Source organism: Vipera ursinii (assembly GCF_947247035.1).
Source record: "Vipera ursinii genome assembly, chromosome: 7".
Taxonomy (NCBI): Eukaryota; Metazoa; Chordata; class Lepidosauria; order Squamata; family Viperidae; genus Vipera; species Vipera ursinii.
The window spans coordinates 68,515,767-68,535,211 of record NC_139521.1 but is presented as its reverse complement, the minus strand read 5'-3'; the positions used below and the strand labels follow the sequence as shown (position 1 = coordinate 68,535,211).

The 19,445-nt window shown below is 41.3% G+C and overlaps 1 protein-coding gene across 1 annotated transcript in view; it reads right to left on the bottom strand.

The window, feature by feature from the left end:
- PRKG2 (protein kinase cGMP-dependent 2) overlaps window positions 1-19,445 on the bottom strand; it is a gene marked incomplete at its 5' end in the record, with an annotated part of 77,125 nt that overhangs the window by 18,571 nt on the left and 39,109 nt on the right. Inside the window, 4 exons of the mRNA XM_083367142.1 lie at window positions 340-481; window positions 5,380-5,478; window positions 10,098-10,166; window positions 12,732-12,826. Of these exons, the coding sequence (XP_083223268.1) occupies window positions 340-481; window positions 5,380-5,478; window positions 10,098-10,166; window positions 12,732-12,826 (405 nt within the window). The remainder of the gene's footprint in view (window positions 1-339; window positions 482-5,379; window positions 5,479-10,097; window positions 10,167-12,731; window positions 12,827-19,445) is intronic.

Here is a 19,445-nt window from a genome sequence, read left to right as displayed (position 1 = left end):
GGTGTATGGATGGATAGATAGATAGACAGACAGACAGACAGAAGATATAGATGGATTGGATGGATGGATGGATGGATGGATGAATACATAGATGACAGACAGACAGACAAGATAGATAATTTTAACAACTAAAAGAGATACAAATAACAAACCAAAAGAGAGAGCTGGGTACTTTTCTTATATTAAATGTACAAAAGATGCTCGTTAAAGCTTTGAAGAATTTTGTGAGAAGGGACAAAGAAAAAAATGAAACATCATAAGAAATTAAGTCTTAGACACCCGAAGCAAAAATTGGTATCAATCACTCTCCCAATCCCAACTCAGACGCTAAATTCTTACAAGCTCAACTCTTCCAAATCCACCAACACCCAAAGTTGCAACAATTTCCAGGTGCTGAAAAGGGCAGGAGGCAGGAAACTGGGTAACTTTTTCTTTCAACTGAATTATCTCCAGAGAGATGTCACGAGGGAGTCGCTCCACTCTGCATTAAAAAAAAAGACCTATCAGGATGTTCAGTCTGATTCAGCCTGCACTCTTTCTAGAACCTCAACATCTTTTTTACATCGTGGTGACCAAAACTGAATGCAGTATTCCAAGTGTGCTCTTACTAAGGCATTGTAAAGTGGTATTAACACGTTCACGTGATCTGTTTGTTTTAGCCTCCAGTCCCCTAATCCAGGGCTTTTCAACCAGTGGTACGGGTACCACCTGTGGTACATTGGCACCTGGCAGGTGGTACACAACCATCCTACAGAAGTGGTAGCAGGGGAGGGGAATGAGCTGAACCGGAGGCAGCACCGCACAAGCCCGAGCGAGAGACAGCTGGAGCTGCAGGGCTGTCGGGGCTCAGCGGAAGCGCCAGGATCAGCGCCAGGATCAAGCTGGAAATCAGCGCTGATCCCAGCACTTCTGCTGAGCCCAGAAGAAGCGCCATGATCAGCTGGAATGTTGCAGCATCTCCAGGGTCTTGTGATTTACATTCAGATGGTTGGCAACTGATTCATATTTATGACAATCACAGTGTCCCAAACCTGCTGCAACCACCCAGCAGAGGTGGGGGGGGATAAAAACCAAACACCCCCACCCCACCTCCGCTGCGAATCCTCAACAGAAATCTTCACAACAATGAGAACCTCGGGCAGGAGGAAGAGCACCACCAGGAGGGCAGGCAGTTGTCTTGCTCGGTTGTGCCTCGGGGGGCACTTTTTCCAGTGCCATTGTGTTACTCTGAACAGTCACTAAGAGAACTGTTGTAAGTCAAGGACTACCTGCACTTCATCACTTTTTTCCTTTTTTTTGGTCATCAAGTTTTTGACACCTTGCTTGCTAGGCGACTGGTGGTACTCGGATGTTGCCATATCCTAAAAGTGGTACATTGGGTGAAAAGGTTGAAAAGCCCTGCCCTAATCTTCTTTGTTGCTCTTCTCTGCAGTTGCAGCCTGGTCTAGTGGACAGCAGGGTTAATTAGAACTTAAAAGTGGAGGCCTTCTTCAGAAATACTATAGAATCACTACTGGGCTTTAGCGCCAATATCTTTGTTTTTTGAGTTCTAGTGTCAACGCTGCGACAAACCGAACTGAAGCCATTTTCATTTTGTCTCCGTTGCCACATATGAGTTTAGAGACTTTAGATGAAGGAGGGCATGTGTGTGTAGTTCTGTTAGCCAAAACAATTCATATGTGTGAGAACCCAGGTCATTGCTGACAACATTTTGGCGGGTTGGTGAGCTGGGAGGAGAGCCCGCTTTTTGCAACAATCGGTGTATGTGATTTATGACAGCAAATTGGGGTGGGAATTGCAACTTGTAACTTTTGTAACCAGAGGGAGGGAACTTTAGTCTTGGGTTCACCTTTGTACGTGCCCATATCTTGTTTCCAAAATTAAATGTCCTTTAAGGAAGACACCCTTGCCTTGAAGTTCTTTTAAACGGTTCCATCTATCGGAATCGTGACATTTAGCAGCAACGGTGGTAAATCTTAGATCTCCTGACGTTCGTGATGAATTTATTATTTTGACTTACAGCCTGTCTTTCTGTGCATATATATAGCTGGGAGGAAGGAGAGGGTTCAGTCAGAGTCTGGAAAGCCACTGGAACCAGATTGTTGGGGGCAATTAAGCTGACTTTGTAATAATGCTGCTTGGGGTGTGTGTGAAAGCCCTAATAAGCAGACATATACATAGAATGAAGGCTACTGCTAAGCTTGTAAGCCGCCCTGAGTCTTCGGAGAAGGGCGGGATATAAATGGAATTTTTAAAAAAAATCAGTTCAGGTAGTCCTCGACTTAAGACCATCTGAGCCCAAAATTTATGCTGCTAAGCGAAGCATTGGTTAAGTGAGTTTCCCCCCATTTTACAGCCTTTCTTGCCACAGTTGCTAAGTGAATCACTGCAGCTGTTAAGTTAGTAACCCAATTGCTAAGTGGCTTCCCTCCTTGACTTTGCTTGTCAGAAAGCCGCAAAAGGTGACCACGCGACACTGCAACCGTCATAAATATGAGCCAGTTGTCATAAGTCCTTTTTTTTCTCCCCCAATGCTGTTGTAACTTTGAACAGTCACTAAATCAACTGTTGTAAGTCGAGGACTACCTGTACTGGCCCGGGGGAAAATAATGAGAAAACTTTAGGAGAACTAACTGGGAAAAGGGAGTTTTAAATCTTCCACTGAAGGAAAATCTGATGGAAGCAAAAGTGGAGCAGTCCAAAGAAATTTGCAAGATCTCCTTCCCCCTTCAGATGTCAAAAAAAACATGCAAATGAACCCCAGGCATCGCCCACAGTGCTATTTAAAGTCCTGATAAAATAGCAACATTTCATGAGACGTTAAATATCAATTGCATTCTCTCTGTGTGTGTATATATCCGTAGCCTGAAATAGTAATTTGTTCAATAAACAGTCATCCGACTTGATTATAGCTCTCAGGGCCTTTTGTGAGTTTACAGTAATAAAGCAAGGAATAAAAGCATTGGAAAAATCAATTTTTATTTCTTTTTTCCCGAGCGCTCGTTCCTGTTTTTATTTCAGACCAGTAGAACACAAGTAGCCCTTGACCTACAACCACAATTGAGCCCAAAATTTATGTTGCTAAGCAAAACATTTGTTTAAATGAGTTCTGTCCCATTTTGAGGCCTTTCTTGCCACAGTTGTTAAGTGAATCACTGCATTTGTTAAGGTAGTGGGTGACATGATAGCAGTATTCCAGTATTTGAGGGGCTGCCGCCAAAAAGATGGCATCAAACTATTCTCCAAAGCACCAGAGGGCAGGACGAGAAACAATGGTTTGGAACTCACCAAAGAGAGAAGCAACCTGGAATTAAGAAGAAACTTCCTGACAGTGAAGGCAATTAACCAGTGGAACAGCTTGCCTCCAGAAGTTGTAGGTCAGGGGTCTTCAAACCTGACCCTTTTATGACTTGTGGACTTCAACTCCCAAAATTCCTCAGCCAGGCACGCTGGCTGAGGAATTCTGGGAGTTGGAGTCCACAAGTCATAAAAGGGCCAAGTTTGAAGACCCCTGTTGTAGGTACTTCATCACTGGAGATTTTTAAAAAGAGACTAGACATTCACCTGCCTGAGACGGTATAGGTTCTCCCACTTGAGCAGGGGGCTGGACTAGAAGACCTCCAAGGTCCCTTCCAGCTCTATTCTATTCTATTCTATTCTATTCTATTCTATTCTATTCTATTCTATTCTATTCTATTCTATTCTATTCTATTCTATTCTAGTCTAGTCTAGTCTAGTCTAGTCTAGTCTAATCTAGTTTCATGGTTGTTAAGTGAATAAGGCTTCTCCATTGAATTTGCTCATTAGAAGGTCACTAAAGGTGATCACATAAGCCCGGGACACTGCAACCGTCATAGATATGAGCCAGTTGGCAAGCATCCAAAGTTTAAGATCACGTGACCATGGGGATGCTAGAATGGTCGTAAGTCTGAAAAATGGTCACAAGTCACATTTTCCAGTGCCATTGTGACTTCAAACAGTCATTAAATGAATGGTTGTAAGTTGAGGACTACCTGTAATCTCTTAAAATCAGAAGGACTGAAACAAGAACAAGACTGATGGGGCACTTGGCTATTTCAAGCTTTTGCCCTCCAAATCTGTGACAAGTACAGTGTGGGAAGTAGAGTAGCAAACCCCACTCCTTACTGATGATGTTGCCTAGTTTGGGTAATGAAACGTCTGCAAGAAAACAAGCAAACTCAGAGAGCATCAAGAACCCCACATTTCCACCCTCCTTTATTGGGAAGTATAATTCCCAGAATTGCCACCCAGCGAGGTCAAAGGTGAGCATCACGTTGAGAACTCAAACTGAGGACCCGCCCACCATCTCTAATTGCTGTGAAGAATGGCCGCATCTGCACGGCTTCAAGCAGCATCTCCAATAGTGATGGTGCTGGCAGACAGCAGTAAATGATCTTGATTAGCTTTTTTTTCTGGGAATATACATGTTCTGTCCTTGCTAAGAATAAAAGTACTGTATTTATAAAATAACCCATAATGTGGGAGTCTTAAAAAGAAACTGTGGATCCCTTACTAGAATTAAAACCAAATTGTAGAAGCCTCTGTAGGAGATAAGCAGGCTGAGCCAGAGGGAGGGGTTAAGCACGTCATTAGTCTCAAGTCCCTTCGTGCCCACAGGAGATCTAAGTCCAACTCACCTCGAATTCCGCTGACTCTTACCTACTGCCAATTTGCTTTGACTGTTAGTAGTTCACATTCTTGTAGAGAGCTTAAGCTTACAGCAAGTCCTTTACATTGATTTAAACTGGCTTAGCACTGGGAGATGGCGCAAATTACTGGTCTTGGGTGAGTTTGGTTTTAGGGGACACGACTGGCAGGATGCTGAACTTAAGACTGCAAGCAAGACCTCAGAGAACATTTCAGACCTGCATGCTTAAGAGTTTCCTATCATCTTGTACGGGGAATCCAAATTGAACATTTGTATGTAAAGAGCAGAAGGTGAAACGAGGACGCTGAATTATGGAAAAGATGTCGGAAGCTTGAAAAATTGCCAAGTAATTGTCACTTACACGCACTATGGAAACACGGGCCCAGATATGAAATAGCAGCTGGTTTAGAATGTGTCATTGCTGAACAGTTCTAGCAGAAAACATTTGGAAGCAAAGGGCAGCATCTCATATTCATTAAAGCAAAGTCTTGTATTTTTATTATTCTTAACTGTTTGCTAAAATAAAAAAGTCCATGGCTGTTGATTTTCTTAAGCTTCAAAGTGTTGACCAAAATGTTTACCAAACTAGCAACACCAGAGGCGGTAGAATTTTTTGTGAATATTTTAGAAGCCCGCTGTTCCAATTTTATCTAATTTGACACAACATTGGTGAGATTACCTTCCTTACAGAAACCAATTGCAAGACTTACTGAGCGTGCCTTTTTTCATCATCTCGAGCCAAAGTTGCTACATAACCCACAAGGTATGCTTGCAGTTCTTCGAATGTTCCAACTGTTTGATTAAAAGTTCTGCAAATACAACAGAAGTCAGAGTCAAAACATATCCTTTTGCTAGAAAAATAAAATATTGCAGCAGCCTTCTGTGGAGATAAGAGCTATTTTAAATCTCATAAACTATAGCCAGCCCAAAGGTGCTTTTCAAAAGGCAACTAGACTTTCTTGGTTTTTTTCCCCTTGAAAAAAAACGTTTCACTTCTCATCCAAGAAGCTTCTTCAGTTCTGGGGAAAAAAAAATAAGAAAGTCCAGTTGCCTTTTAAAAACCACCTTTGGGACAATCATAACCTGGATGACTGAGAATCTCCATAGACATATAGCCAGCCCAGCCATTTGATAGTCAGGATGTGAGTGATAGGGGTTGATGATCTACATTCTACCTGCTAGTACAGGGCTTTTCAACCAGTGGTACGGGTACCACCTGTGGTACATTGGCACCTGACAGCTGGTACATGACCATCCTAGAAAAGGGGTAGTGGGGGAGGGGAATGAGCTGAACCGGTGGCAGCACTGCACAAGCCTGAGGAAGAGATGGCTGGAGCTGCAGGGCTGTCGGGGCTCAGCGGAAGCATCAGGATCAGCGCTTTCGGGGCCACCAGGGCTCAGTGGAAGCACTGGGATCAGCACAAGGATCCAGCTGGAGCTTGGCGCTGATTCAGGTGCTTCTGCTGAGCCCAGAAGAAGTGCCGATCAGCTGGAATGTTGCAGCATCTCCAGGGTCTTGTGATTTACATTCAGATGCTTGGCAACTGATTCATATTTATGACGGTCACAGTGACCCAGGGTCATGTGAAGTGATCAAAACCTGCTGCAATGACCCAGCGGGGGGGAATAAAAACCAAACACCCCCCACCCCATCCCCACTGCCAATCCTCAACAGAAATGCTCACAATGAAAACCTCAGACAGGAGGAAGAGCGCGGCCGGGCGGGCAGGCAGGTGTCTTGCTCGGCTGTGGCTTGGGGGGCACTTTTTCAGTGCCATGGTAACTTCGAACAGTCACTAAGCGAACTGTTGTAAGTCAAGGACTACCTGTACTTCATCACTTTTTTCCTTTTATTTTTTTTTGGTCATCAAATTTTTGACACCTTGCTAGGCGACTGGTGGTACTCGGATGTTGCCATATCCTAAAAGTGGTACAATGGCTGAAAAGGTTGAAAAGCCCTGTGCTTTTACATTTTTTTCCAGTTCAGTACAGAGATAGGAGTGATATAACCTGTGGCCTTCCAGATGTTAAATGTCCTAACTATCCTGGAAATTAGTGAAGGGGGCTGAACAACAGTCTAACAACATCTGGAAAGACCTTCTCATCTGCTTTTACATGTGTGAACCTCTATTTTCATATTAGTTAGCCATGTTTTGAGAGCCTTGATGTTGCAGTGATTAAAGTACAGCATTGCAGGCAAATTCTCCGACAGCCTGGAGTTTGATCCTGACGAGGGTCAAGGTTGACTCAGCCTTCTATCCTTCTGAGGTCAGTGCAATGAGGACCCAGATTCTTGGGGGCAATATGCAAATAATGCTTCAATGTTGTAAACTGCCCGGAGAGTGCTATAAAGCTTTATGGGGCGATATATAAGTCTAAATGCTATTGTTATTTTCTTTTTGTATCCAACCTTTTTATAACATACGACCTAAGGACTTCCGCGATATGATATCCAGAATTCCCAATCAATAAGGCAAAGCGTAGTCCAACACATCTCACTGAGGTTAAAGCTGGGTTAATGCATCACCAAGACATGGTTTGCTTAACTATACTTACTTGACTAAGGCCCAACAGCTGTTCAGCAACACAATCAGTCAAAGCCAAACACACTTAGCATGATTTGTGAACCCAGCCACAATTATAACAACAATCGTAGTGTGACAGAAGCATCAGCAGCTGCTACTGTATAGTGCAATGGATAAATAGAAAAATATCCAGAGGTCTGACCTTTCTGATGACATGATTAAAAAGAAAATCACCCACAGCAGTCACTGCACATTGCTGCCGCAAACTAATTCTCTAAAGTAACAATCCAACTGCACTTTTCAAAGGTGAGAAAGATGGCAGGCAATTATCACACTATTACAGACCCAACAAACTTGGGATCTAAAAAATTAAACCCAGATCATCAGCTGTATAATGCAGGGTACCAGGAACCTGATAAAAGTCATCATTTTCTCTTTGCCTAGACTAAAAAAATCAAAGGCGCCTCAGAAAGACTAAATGGCCAACATTAAAGTTATTTTAGATTATTTTTTTTCGCAGTTGCACTTGAAATACAAGATTCCCTGGAAGATATACAATCAACAGAAACATTAAATTTAAAACCATATACATGCTAACAAAGATCAAAGAACAGAAACCGCAAACATGGTAAAATCCACACTGTCCAATTAAATACCAAAATACCATTCAGCTCATAACAGAGGTAACATCTGCTGAAATGCTTAAGTACTGTTTTAAAATACTGTTTGAAACAATGCTAGGGTTACAATTCAATTCAAAATTCACACTGTTTTTCATTTTCATCCTGTGGCTGGAGGCTCACTGGAGTATAACTTAGATATTTATACATTTCCTGTTATGTCAGTCTAGTCAATATATCTGTATACCCTATGCAGGAGTCACTATATGCAGGAGTCACTATATTAAAAAACCAATTAAAATATAAAAGTTAGAGATGATAAAGACAATCATCTAGCTCAGACATGTCAAACACAAGGCCCGGGGGCCAGATCCGGCCCGCGAAGTGGTTTCATGCGGCCCGCGAAGCCATCCTGGAAACAGTGAGGGAACGGCCCCCACTGCCTTGGCCCTGGCCCAGAGACCCTCCTCCTGCCAGAGACCCTCAGATCTGTCCCACTCCTGCCCAGGCCCCCATAGGCACCCTTGATGCGAACGATGTAGAGCTGGCCATGCCCACCCAGTAGGCCTTACGCACTTTAGCCATGCCCACCCAGTAGGCCACGCCCACCCAGGCCACACCCACCCGGCCCCCTGAGGGCAACCATAATGCTGATGCAGCCCTCAATGAAATTGAGTTTGACACCCCTGATCTAGCTGAACAGCGATTCAGCGAACACGAACCATTCCAGTCCTGTTGTAGCCACAGTCGTGCAAAATAACTAAGCCTGTTTTTCCTCCTCACCCCCCACCCTCTTTTTGTACCTTCAAGTCAGTTTGACTCCTGGTGACTGCATGGAAAAGCACCAGCAGTTTTCTTAGCCAGGTTTCCAAAAGTGATTTGCCTTTGCATTCTTTCTAGTCCTAAAAAAAAGTTGACTGACCTGAAACCACACAGCTGGTTTTATGCTTAAGGCAGGACTAGAACTCACAGTCTCCTGATTTTATCTTGCTACCTTAACCACTACACCTGTTCTGTACCAGCCTACTACCGGCCCTGCAGAAAAGGCAGGGACAACCCCTTTACAAAACGGCAAGAGGCTAGAACTAAGCCTGCCAAATTTATTAACATAAAACAGAGCAAACAGAGCAAACACGAACCATGAAACAGGAGCTATTCAAACGGTTGCCTTCAGCAAACCAGCCCTCCCACACATTCCCCTTTTAAACAGTTTCAAGGCGTGGCTTCTCTCTGCCTCCTTCCAAGGTGCCCCATTGCCTTCCTCTGTTTACTCCTGATTGACTGCCTCCTGCGTCAGGCGTCCTTGAACAGGGCCAGCTGTGGGTCATCTTCATCCACACTGTCAGGCTCACACAGCTGGGTCTGCGTAGTAACCAGATGGGAGGGGCCTGGCTGAGAGCTCCGCGAAGCCTCAGAACTGTCCTCTGCAGGCTCTCCGAACCCCTCCTCCTCCTCCTCCTCCTCTGAATCGTCCGACCCAACTGCCGAACCCACAGGCTGACCCTGAATCACAACAACACCAAACTGCCTTTCTTTTCCCTTTTATGCTTTACTAGAAATATTTCAATGTTTGCTACTGTGGAGATTTTCCACATTTTCTTTATTTACTAATTAAGCAGCCAGAGCATACCACTCTGCAGTAATTAAAATCTTTGATGATCCAAATGGGAACTGCATGTTCTTAAGTTTTTTTTTAAAAAAAAACAAACAAAAACAAATCTATGAAGTATCCCCGCGGTACATCTCTGAGGTTAGAAGAGATAGCACTATCAATCATGAGCTTAATTATATCATTTTCCCACTTCCTGCATATCTTGATAACATAATTGCACAATGCCCACCGCATGCTTTTTGCAGACAAAACCAAGTATCGTAAACACAAATAACTTCAGGATCTTGCAATGTTACAGTGCAGAGCAGAGTGGTGATTCCTGATCTGTTGAGAGGATCTTGAGAGGAGCTTCATTGTTGTTGTTGTTTTTTTACAGATGTTTCATTACCCAAACAAGGTAATCTAGGACTAGCAGTGATGATGTTACCCAGTTTGGTAATGAAATGTCTGCAAGAAATCAACCAAGCTCAGAGAGCAGCAAAAACCCTGAGCTACGAATATTCTCCTCTTAAGGGTCAGTCTGCCTGTTTTGCTACCTTCCCCTTAATGTCCACCTCTTCCAAATTTGGGCAAGGAAAAAGAAGTGAAGAGAACAAATTTTTGATGTAACATATCGGTGAATAGGAAAAGCTGCTTGAAAGAGGTCAGCAGTGCAGGAAGGGAATACTTACTCTCTGTCAATAACAAGGCACTCCACATCGTTTTCATCTGCAATTATATTAGCAGACCTAACATCATCACTGTGAACAGAAACATACCAGTTGATTTTAGGTAAATAATAAGAATAAGTAACAGGTCAGATTTATGCTATAATCCCGTACAGATAGTCCTGGACTTACGGCCACAACTGAGTCCAAAATTTCCATTGCTGAGCAAGGCAGTTGTTAAGTGAATTTTGCTCCATTTTACAACCTTTTCTTGCCACAGTTGTTAAGTGAATCACTGCAGTTGTTGAGTTAGCAACATGGTTGTTAAGTGAATTAGCAACATGGTTGTTAAGTGAATCTGGCTTCCCCATTGACTGTGCTTATCAGAAGGTCGCAAAAGGGGATCGCGTGACCCCGGGACACAGCAACCATCATGTTGCACAGTTGCCAAGTGTCCAAATTTTGAACACATGATCATGGGGGTGCTGCAATGGTGTGAAAAACGGTCAGAAATTACATTTTTCAGCGCTGTTGTACCTTTGTAACAGTCACAAAACTGTTGTAAGTCAAGGATTATCTGTATACACTTATTAACAGTCTGTTTCCCTCGAGCATAAAAGTTACTTCTAAAACTATACCTAGAGAGGATCACATTGATTTATGACAAGCAACTAGATACTAAATAGAATAGAATAGAATAGAATAGAATAGAATAGGAATAGAATAGAATAGAATAGAATAGAACAGAACAGAACAGAACAGAACAGAACGGAATAGGAATAGAATAGAATAGAATAGAATAGAATAGAATAGAATAGAATAGAATAGAATAGAATAGAATAGAATAGAATAGAATAGAATAGAATAGAACAGAACAGAACAGAACAGAACAGAATAGGAATAGAATAGAATAGAATAGAATAGAATAGAATAGAATAGAATAGAATAGAATAGAACAGAACAGAACAGAACAGAACAGAATAGAATAGAATAGAATAGAGCTGGAAGGGACCTTGGAGGTCTTCTAGTCCAGCCCCCTGCTCAAGCAGAACAACCTTTACTATCTCAGACAGGTGATTGTCCAAATGCCTGTGCGTAACCTCGGTTTTCTATTATATCTTTGCAAATCTCTTTAACAATGATTTTACAGAACAAAAATGGATGAAACATGCAAGCTAATTTGTTACCTAAGTAGGCATTATCTATTTGTCCAAATGCCACTTCAAAGTTTAAATCCTCCCATTATTACTATCCCTGCTGTTTCCTCTGTTCAAAGGACTGTTGATACCTAACAACCAATTCATCATCTCTGCAGGTTCTCTACATCTGTGCTGCTAAATGTTCCTGAGATGGATAATTTTAACACAAGCTCGTGATGCTTTTTTTATTTCACTTCAGCGGTGTTGCTCAAACAAAATAATAATATCGACCCAGCATTGTCCTGTATGCATTTGTGCAGCAGTGAAATGGATTTAGTGAGAGTTTTTGTTGGTTTTAGAGCAATGCTTCTCAATTTTTAATTATTTTTTTTTAAAGCCAGTGGTTAGGTGGCTGACCTGGAAACTAGAAGAAAGTAAATTCTAGTTCTGCTTTAGATATGCAAGGCAGTTGAGTAATTTTAGGCCAATCACCATGAAACTATGAATTCTAGTTCTGTCTTAGAAATGAAAGCCAGTTGAATGGCCCTGTGCCAATCACCAGGAGATGGTGACTTCTAGTCTTGCCTTAGGTATGAAAGTCAGCTGGGTGAATTTGAGGAAATCACCATGAGACTCTGAATTCTAGTCCCATCTTAGATATGAAAGCCAGCTGAGTGACTTTGGGCCAATCACCAGGAGAGGGTGAGTTCTAGTCCTGCTTTAGGCATGAAAGTCAGCTGGGTGACTTTGAGGCAATCACCGTGAATTCTAGTCCCATCTCAGATATGAAAGCCAGCTGAATGACTCTGTGCCAATCACCAGGAGACAGTGAATTCTAGTCCCATCTTAGGCATGGAAGCCACCTGGAGGAATATGGGGCAGTCACTACTTCTTATCTCAACTCATCTCACAGGGTTGTTGTGGGGAAAATAGAAGGCAGGAATATTATGTATGTTCACCATCGCGAGTTACTTATATACTAAATGAATAAAGGCAGGATAAAAATCAAGTGACTAACAAATAAATCAACAAAAATCTCATAAATTCATTTCATTGCTGCACAAATGCACACTCTGGACTATGGTTTCATTAATAGTTCCAGAATTGGCTTGTGCCCAGGCATCAGAGCGTCTGCTTCAAAAAATCCATCAATTGCAACTACAAGATGCACAAAAAAATCAGCATACAGTAACCAAGATAGACAATTTGGATGGAAGAGAGTGTGGGGAAAAAATGGTAGAACGAATGCATGCCCACTCTTTCAATCATCTATGAATTATAGTACTAGTTTATTCAGGGATATTACACCTTGGCAACTTTAAGGCCTGTGGACTTCAACTCCCAGGGAGCTGAAGTCCACAGGCCTTAAAGTTGCCAAGGTTGGACCCCCCTGAGTTAATTTCTTGAAAATAAAATTATGTCCTTACCTTGTCTGCTCAGTCCCTGTTCCATTTTGAACTCCTCAAATTTTTAAGTAACAATGGAAGTGTTTCCAAATGGGAAATAATTTTAAACAAACCTGATCAAGGCCTTTTCTCCAAAATAATCTCCTTTCTGCAAAGTTTTAATCAACTGAGGCTGGGTTTGCCCTTCTGGGGTCTGGGTAACCTTAACCTAGGAAATGAAGACCCACTAAATTACTTGTCAAAAATAAATACAATATGCTTAATAGACATACTTCATCCTTAATGTTCACCGTAACGATTCATTAAGATAAATGACCTTCATCGAAACGATCCATTAATGATCCATCCGGAGAGCCAGTTTAGTCTAGTAGTGAAGGCACCGGCTTAGAAAGCAAGAGACCATGAGTTCAAGTCCTACCTTAGCCATTTGGGCCTCTCATTCTCTTTCGGCCCAACCCACCTCACAAGGTTGTTGTTGTGAGGAAAATAGAGGACCCAAAAGGTGGGATACGTATGCCACCTTGAGTTGTTTGTAAAAATAATAAATATGAGATATAAATAAATAAATAACACTTTTTAAAAAATTAAGGGATATAACCAGAAAATTGAGTATTTTTGTCATGGCAGGTTCCAATGGGATTTTATAGCTCAAGGCTGGACTTTGAAAAGCAGAGACAAGGATCTGAATCACAGATTGTAAATATTGGCTACAGCTGAATGTAATCCCTTGTGATCGTCTCTTTTTAGTGATCGACAGCGAACAATTCTCTTAAAGTCTCTTTGTTGAGACTTTCTGGAACACTTTTGGCACTAGAGTCAGAGCGTGCCAGAGCTAATATCAAACAAAGAACGAGGGATAATAATTGGATGTGGCATGGGTTCCAAGCTAGTATAATTAGAATTGAATCAATTGTTCTCTGAAGCTCACAGATTATTGAGTTAATATCAGTTCCAATTATAGAAAACCTTCATGATGGCCGGGTTTTTGCAAAGAGATTTTGTCCTTGTGGCTCTCTAGATTGAACCAGCAAAACAGGACGTCCTAAGCTGTTTTGTTTCATAATGATATTTGGCACTTTCACATTGCTCTCCTTCTAAAGTCATCCCAATGTTATCAAGAGGTGTCACAAAGACTTTTTTGTTTACAGTCCAAACCGAGACACATATATAGAGCCAGCCAAATACTGTATTTACCTGCCCAGTTGATCAGATAAAGAAAAATATAAAGACATATCTTCCCTAATTTCTTTTAAATGTAAAAAATGAGGTGGATTTTACTATTTCAGGCAGAGACTTCAATACACACTTATGTCAGTGAAAGTATAAAAAAACAACACAACTATTTTTTTATGTTTTGGGATGGTTTTTTTTCCCTTTACCCATTGTAACGATATCGTTCCTTTCCTACCTTGTCGTCTTCTCACCACCACCACCACCCCTCCACTCCACCATTAAGAGATTTTAAATTTTGGCTTTATTTCCAAAGCTGCCAGTTGCTACTTGGAATGGTATGCGGTTTCCTGCTTGAGCAGGGGGTTGGACTAGAAGACCTCGAAGGGCCCTTCCAACTCTATGATTTCTATGTTCTAATTCCTATGTGTTGGCTGGGACTTTACAACTTAAGGCTGGACATTATCCATTTCCCAAAAAGAGAGACAGTTTGATCTAGTGGTTAAGACACCAGGCTACAAAGTGGGAGATTGTGAGTTCAAGTCCTGCCTTAGCCATGAAAGCCAGCTGGGTGACTTTGGCCCAATCACCAGGAGACTGTGAATTCAAGTCCCGCCTTAGGCATGATGGGCTGGGTGACTTTGAGCCAGTCACTCTCTCTCAACCCAACTCATCTCACAGGGTTGCTGTTGTGTGAAAAATAGGAGGTGGAACCTTAAGTTGTTTGTAAAAATAATAATGGTGAGACACAAACAAATAAAATAAAAACAGAAAAAGTCTGCAGAGACTCCAGCATACTGAGACTGCAATGTGGTGAAATCATATTCTTATACATGTGAATCTTTGCCAAAGAGCATGGATAAAGAGCAGGGCAGCAGGAATCAAGTGATGAAAGACTGCATATCCCAGGTAGCTATTGTGATGGTTAAGAGTGTAAATCTTGCTTGATCTTCCGAGTTTGCAAAAATGATGCGAAGTAATACAAAGAAACGCCCCGCATCAATTTGAAGGTAAGGGAACAGCTCATTTAAAATAATCCCTTGCAAGTAAAAAGCTTATACTTCAAGGGAAAATGTTCCCATTATTTTTTTGTGAAGTGAGGTTTTTTTACATGGAGATTCCCCCCCCTTTTTTAAAAAATGTAGGACCGAGTGAAACTTAATATACAAACTCACTCCAGTAGATTTTTCCGAAAGAAAGATAGCACAAAAGAGGGCAGTTTGTAGTTTATATGCCCAGGTGAGAGCATGCTTAAATGTGCCCATCTCTGCAGTTACTCATTCTGAAATAGTGATGTCTCTATGTTTAATACACTTTACATGTAGTCCTTGAGTTATGACCACAATTGAGCCCAACATTTCCGTTGGCTAAGTGAGAGATTTGTTAAGTGTGCTTTGCTCCATTTTACGACCTTTCTTGGCACTGTTGTTAAGTGAACCGCTGCAGCTGTTAGTGACAAGTTTGTTAAGTGAATCTGGTTTTCCCACTGACTTTGCTCGTCAGAAGGTCGCAAAAGGGGATCACATGACCCTGAAACACTGCAACCGTCATAAGTACATGCCAGTTTCCAAGCATCTGCATTTTGATCACGTGACCGTGGGGAGGCGGCAACAGTCATGAAGTGTGACAAACGGTCATAGGTCATTTTTTTCAGTAACGTCAAATGGTCACTAAATGAATGGTTGTAAGCCGAGGACTACCTGTACAGATTCTCCTAATATTATCACCGAACAGAAGAAATGCAAGAAAATTTTAAACAATTGGGTTCTATTGTAGATTTCCTTAAAAAAAAAAGACGACAGTGTTTCAGACCTTAAAGTGATTGACAGGCTGATTGTGAAGGAGAATAACACATCTCAAACTTAATGTATTTATTATTGTTCCCTATATCCTATCATTAAAAAAGAATCCTCTTTGTAGTATAAATGGTAAGAAAAAATTGGAAAGGGAGTAATTTTTTCCCTTTGAACTTGGATTCATCCAGGGGAAGGAAAACCAAGTCTTCTATCAAGCTATGAGATGTGGATAAAGGTCACTTTTCTGCATAGTTTTAAATAAAATGAAGACTTCAATTAATGATGGACAAGGCTATTGACGCTAGCGCTATAATCCTGGATACCTTGGCTCTAGGATTAGAGGTGAGGTGCCTTTGAGTGCAATAGATGGGAAGGTCTATGAAAATTCTCAGTCATCCAGATCATGGTTGTCCCAGAGTTGCTTTTTCAAGAGGCAACTGCACTTTCCTGTTTTTCTTTGAAGATGTTTAACTTCTCATCCAAGTCAAGAGTTGAAGAACTTCTTGGATGAGAAACGAAACGTCTTCAAAGAAAAACAAGAAAGTCCAGTTGCCTCCTGAAAAAGCATCTTTGGGACAATTGATGGGAAGTTATCCATTCTTTCTGGCAATATTTCTACCCATGCTTCTCAAAAAATAAGACTGGGTCTTATATTAATTTTTGCTCCAGAAGACTCATTAGGGCTTATTTTCCTGTTACGGCTTAGTTTCAGGAAAATACGGTAATAAATGCATCTGTCTGGCTGATTATCTTAACTGGGGCTTATTTTTGGGGTAGGGCTTATATTACAAGCATCCTGAAAAATCATGGTAGGGTTTATTTTCCGGTTAGGTCTTATTTTCAGGGAAACAGGGTATATGTTTGGTCATTCTGGAAAACCAGATATTGAATCAGATGGGCTTTTGATTTTTTTTTTCCAGCTGGACTCTTCTTATATTCTTAGCTAGGATAACTACATGGGCCCACCATGATGAGAGATTGCCGGCGGGTGACACCCAGGGATAGGGCCTTCTCAGTGGGGGCGCCTGCCCTCTGGAACCAGCTGCCGGTGGAGCTGAGGACTGCCCCCGACCTCCGATCATTCCGCCGGGGCCTGAAGACCTGGCTCTTTGAGCTCTCAGGCCCAGGCTGAGGAGAAATTTTTAACTGGGGTTTTAAGTATACAGGGTCAATTTAATATTTTTTAATTTGGTTTTTTAACTTTTGTATGGTGGATTTTTTAATTCCCTGTAAACCGCCCTGAGTCCTCAGGGAATAGGGCGGTATATAAATGTAACTAAATAAATAAAAATAAATAAAATGATCAGGGACAATGTATGTTGGTTATAGAATAAATAGACAAAAGCAGTTGCCTTCCTTTCCCTCTCTTAAGAGATTCCTGGAGGCACCTCGATGGAGATTAAAACTTGATAGAGTGTCAGACTCCATTTATATCACATTCATAAATGTATGTTTAAAACATTATCCCGCCCCCTGGATTCTGCCATCTCCCGAGGAAGGAGGATGTGGATTCAGCCTGCCTTAGGTTATTTCAAAGACCAAGGGAAACCTTTTGAACTGGGGGAACAAAAGGGAGGGTTAGGGAAGAAGGCATCTGGCCTGTGTCTCCATTTGAATCTGTAAAGGAAGAAGGCAATAACCGTAAAGAACTGAAGTTCCCACGAAAGGGATGACATGAAGTAAATGATGGGGGGCTGACCAAATGGGGTTGAGGGAAGGGGGGGTGTTGAACCGGGAACTCTTTATAAAGTTTCAATCTGTAAAACAATACCAGGTCCTGTCTTGTATTTCCACAACCAAACATGTCCTAGTAAAAATTCCTTTTGGACTAGAACTGACTCCAAGAGTTTTTGTTTTCCTAAGACGTGGATTGGGGTGGATCCTGACATAGAGCTTTGATTAGATTCAGCAGAGGTTACTGTTGGGGATGGAAGTAGAGACATGAGGGCAGGTTGAAGGAAGTTGAGATGTTCAGTCTGGAAAAAGAAGACTGAAGAGAGCCCTAAAAGAGGAGCTATAGAGAAGACCATAGAAAATAGACCACAGAGACTAGGATATCAATTGCAGCTACTTAGCTTTCATTGAAATAGAGTGAAAAACCTCCTGAGGGTAAAGTTTGTACAACAGTGAAATGAAATGGTCTGTTATATATGTTATGGGTTCTCTATCCATGGAGCTGTTTAAGAAGGAAAACAGCCACTTCTCATAGATTGTTAATTGGCTTTCCTGAACATCACAGGTGGTTAAACCGGATCCTTAAGGTTTCTTTTAATTCTAAAGTTCTATGATTCTATAACAAATGAACTTCAAAATCCCATGTGTCTCCAAATGGTACTTCTAAATTATCATCGTAGGAAAAATATATTAAATATGTTAAGGAGTTATATTATTTTTCACTAAAATAGCATGTCAATGATATTCTGGTTTACAGACTTATTTATTTTGCTTTATGGAGTGAGTCCTACCACAGCAATAATGTTTATGTTAATACTTATAATAATAGGCGCAACTGTTGCATGTTTCTAGCTTTAAACAAATCTGATTCCAATTCTCACTCCCGGGTTTAAATGTCTTACAAATATTAGCGCAGATCCAGCTTGCAGCAACCCAGATAATCACTAGATGGCAGCAAAGAGACTTTTCAATGCCAATTTTTTCTTGTTAGCTACTCTGGGTTTTGGCAGCCCAAATATATATAGTAACAAATATCCATCTTATCTTCTTGGTTTCCAGATTCTGCAAATATTGTTTAGCAGAAACCAAGAAGAACTGATCCTTGCAAGTGGCCAACATCAGTGTTTATATCTAGAGCTTGCCAACTTGGTTACACACCATCTGTCTCTTTTCATGCATGATGTGTTTGTTCTCCAATAGTTAATGTATAAATGTTTTTTCATTAATTCTCTCTCCCCTTCCCCACCCCACCCCCTTGCATAAGAAAGAGGAATGATTTCTTTCTGGGGGGTTTTCAACTGCAGCTTTTGAAGGCTTTGGCTGAGATCCAAAGACTATTTTAGTCATATTTAAAGTCAGGGAATATCCAATTGAATTTTGACCATTATTTTGAAGAGCAAACTTACCCTCCTCCATCATATTTCTACCGCAGACGTCTTTTTAAAAAGTCTTAGATGCTTCATGATTTGTATTAAATCACATTTGCTTTCAGCTATCTAGCACAAGTTTGTCTAAACAAATATCTTAAATAATTACATCTTTCATACTGTATATGCACCAATGACTTTGCTTCCAGATTTTGCAGAACACCTGTCATTTGCTGTGGAGCTACCCTACATTTCTGTGGCTTTATCCTAGGCATGCTTTGGACCTAATATCCATTTAGGCAGGGTGATTTTAGAAACACTGCTCTTTAACAGAATAACAGAGTTGGAAAGGGACCTTGGAGATATTCTATCTAGTCCAACCCTCTGCTCAAGCAGGAAACCCTGTATCATTTCAGACAAGCGATTGTACAATCTCTTCGTAAACACCTGAAGTGATGGAGCACCCACAACTTCTGGATGCAAGCCGCTCCACTGATTAATTGTTCTCGCTGTCAGGGAATTTCCCCTTATTTCTAGGCTGGTTCTCTCCTTGATTAGCTTCCATCCATTGCTTCTTGTCCTGCCTTCAGGTGCTTTGGAGAATAGGTTGACCCCTCTTCTATGTGGAAGCCTCTTAGATATTGGGACATTGCTATCATATCATCCACAGTCCTTCTTTTCATTAAACTAGACATCCCCAATTCCAGCAGCCGTTCCTTATATGTTTTAGCCTCCAGTCCCCTAATCATCTTTGTTGCTCTTCTCTGCACTCTTTCTAGAGTCTCAACTTCTTTTTATCTTTTTTGCGGTGAGCAAAACT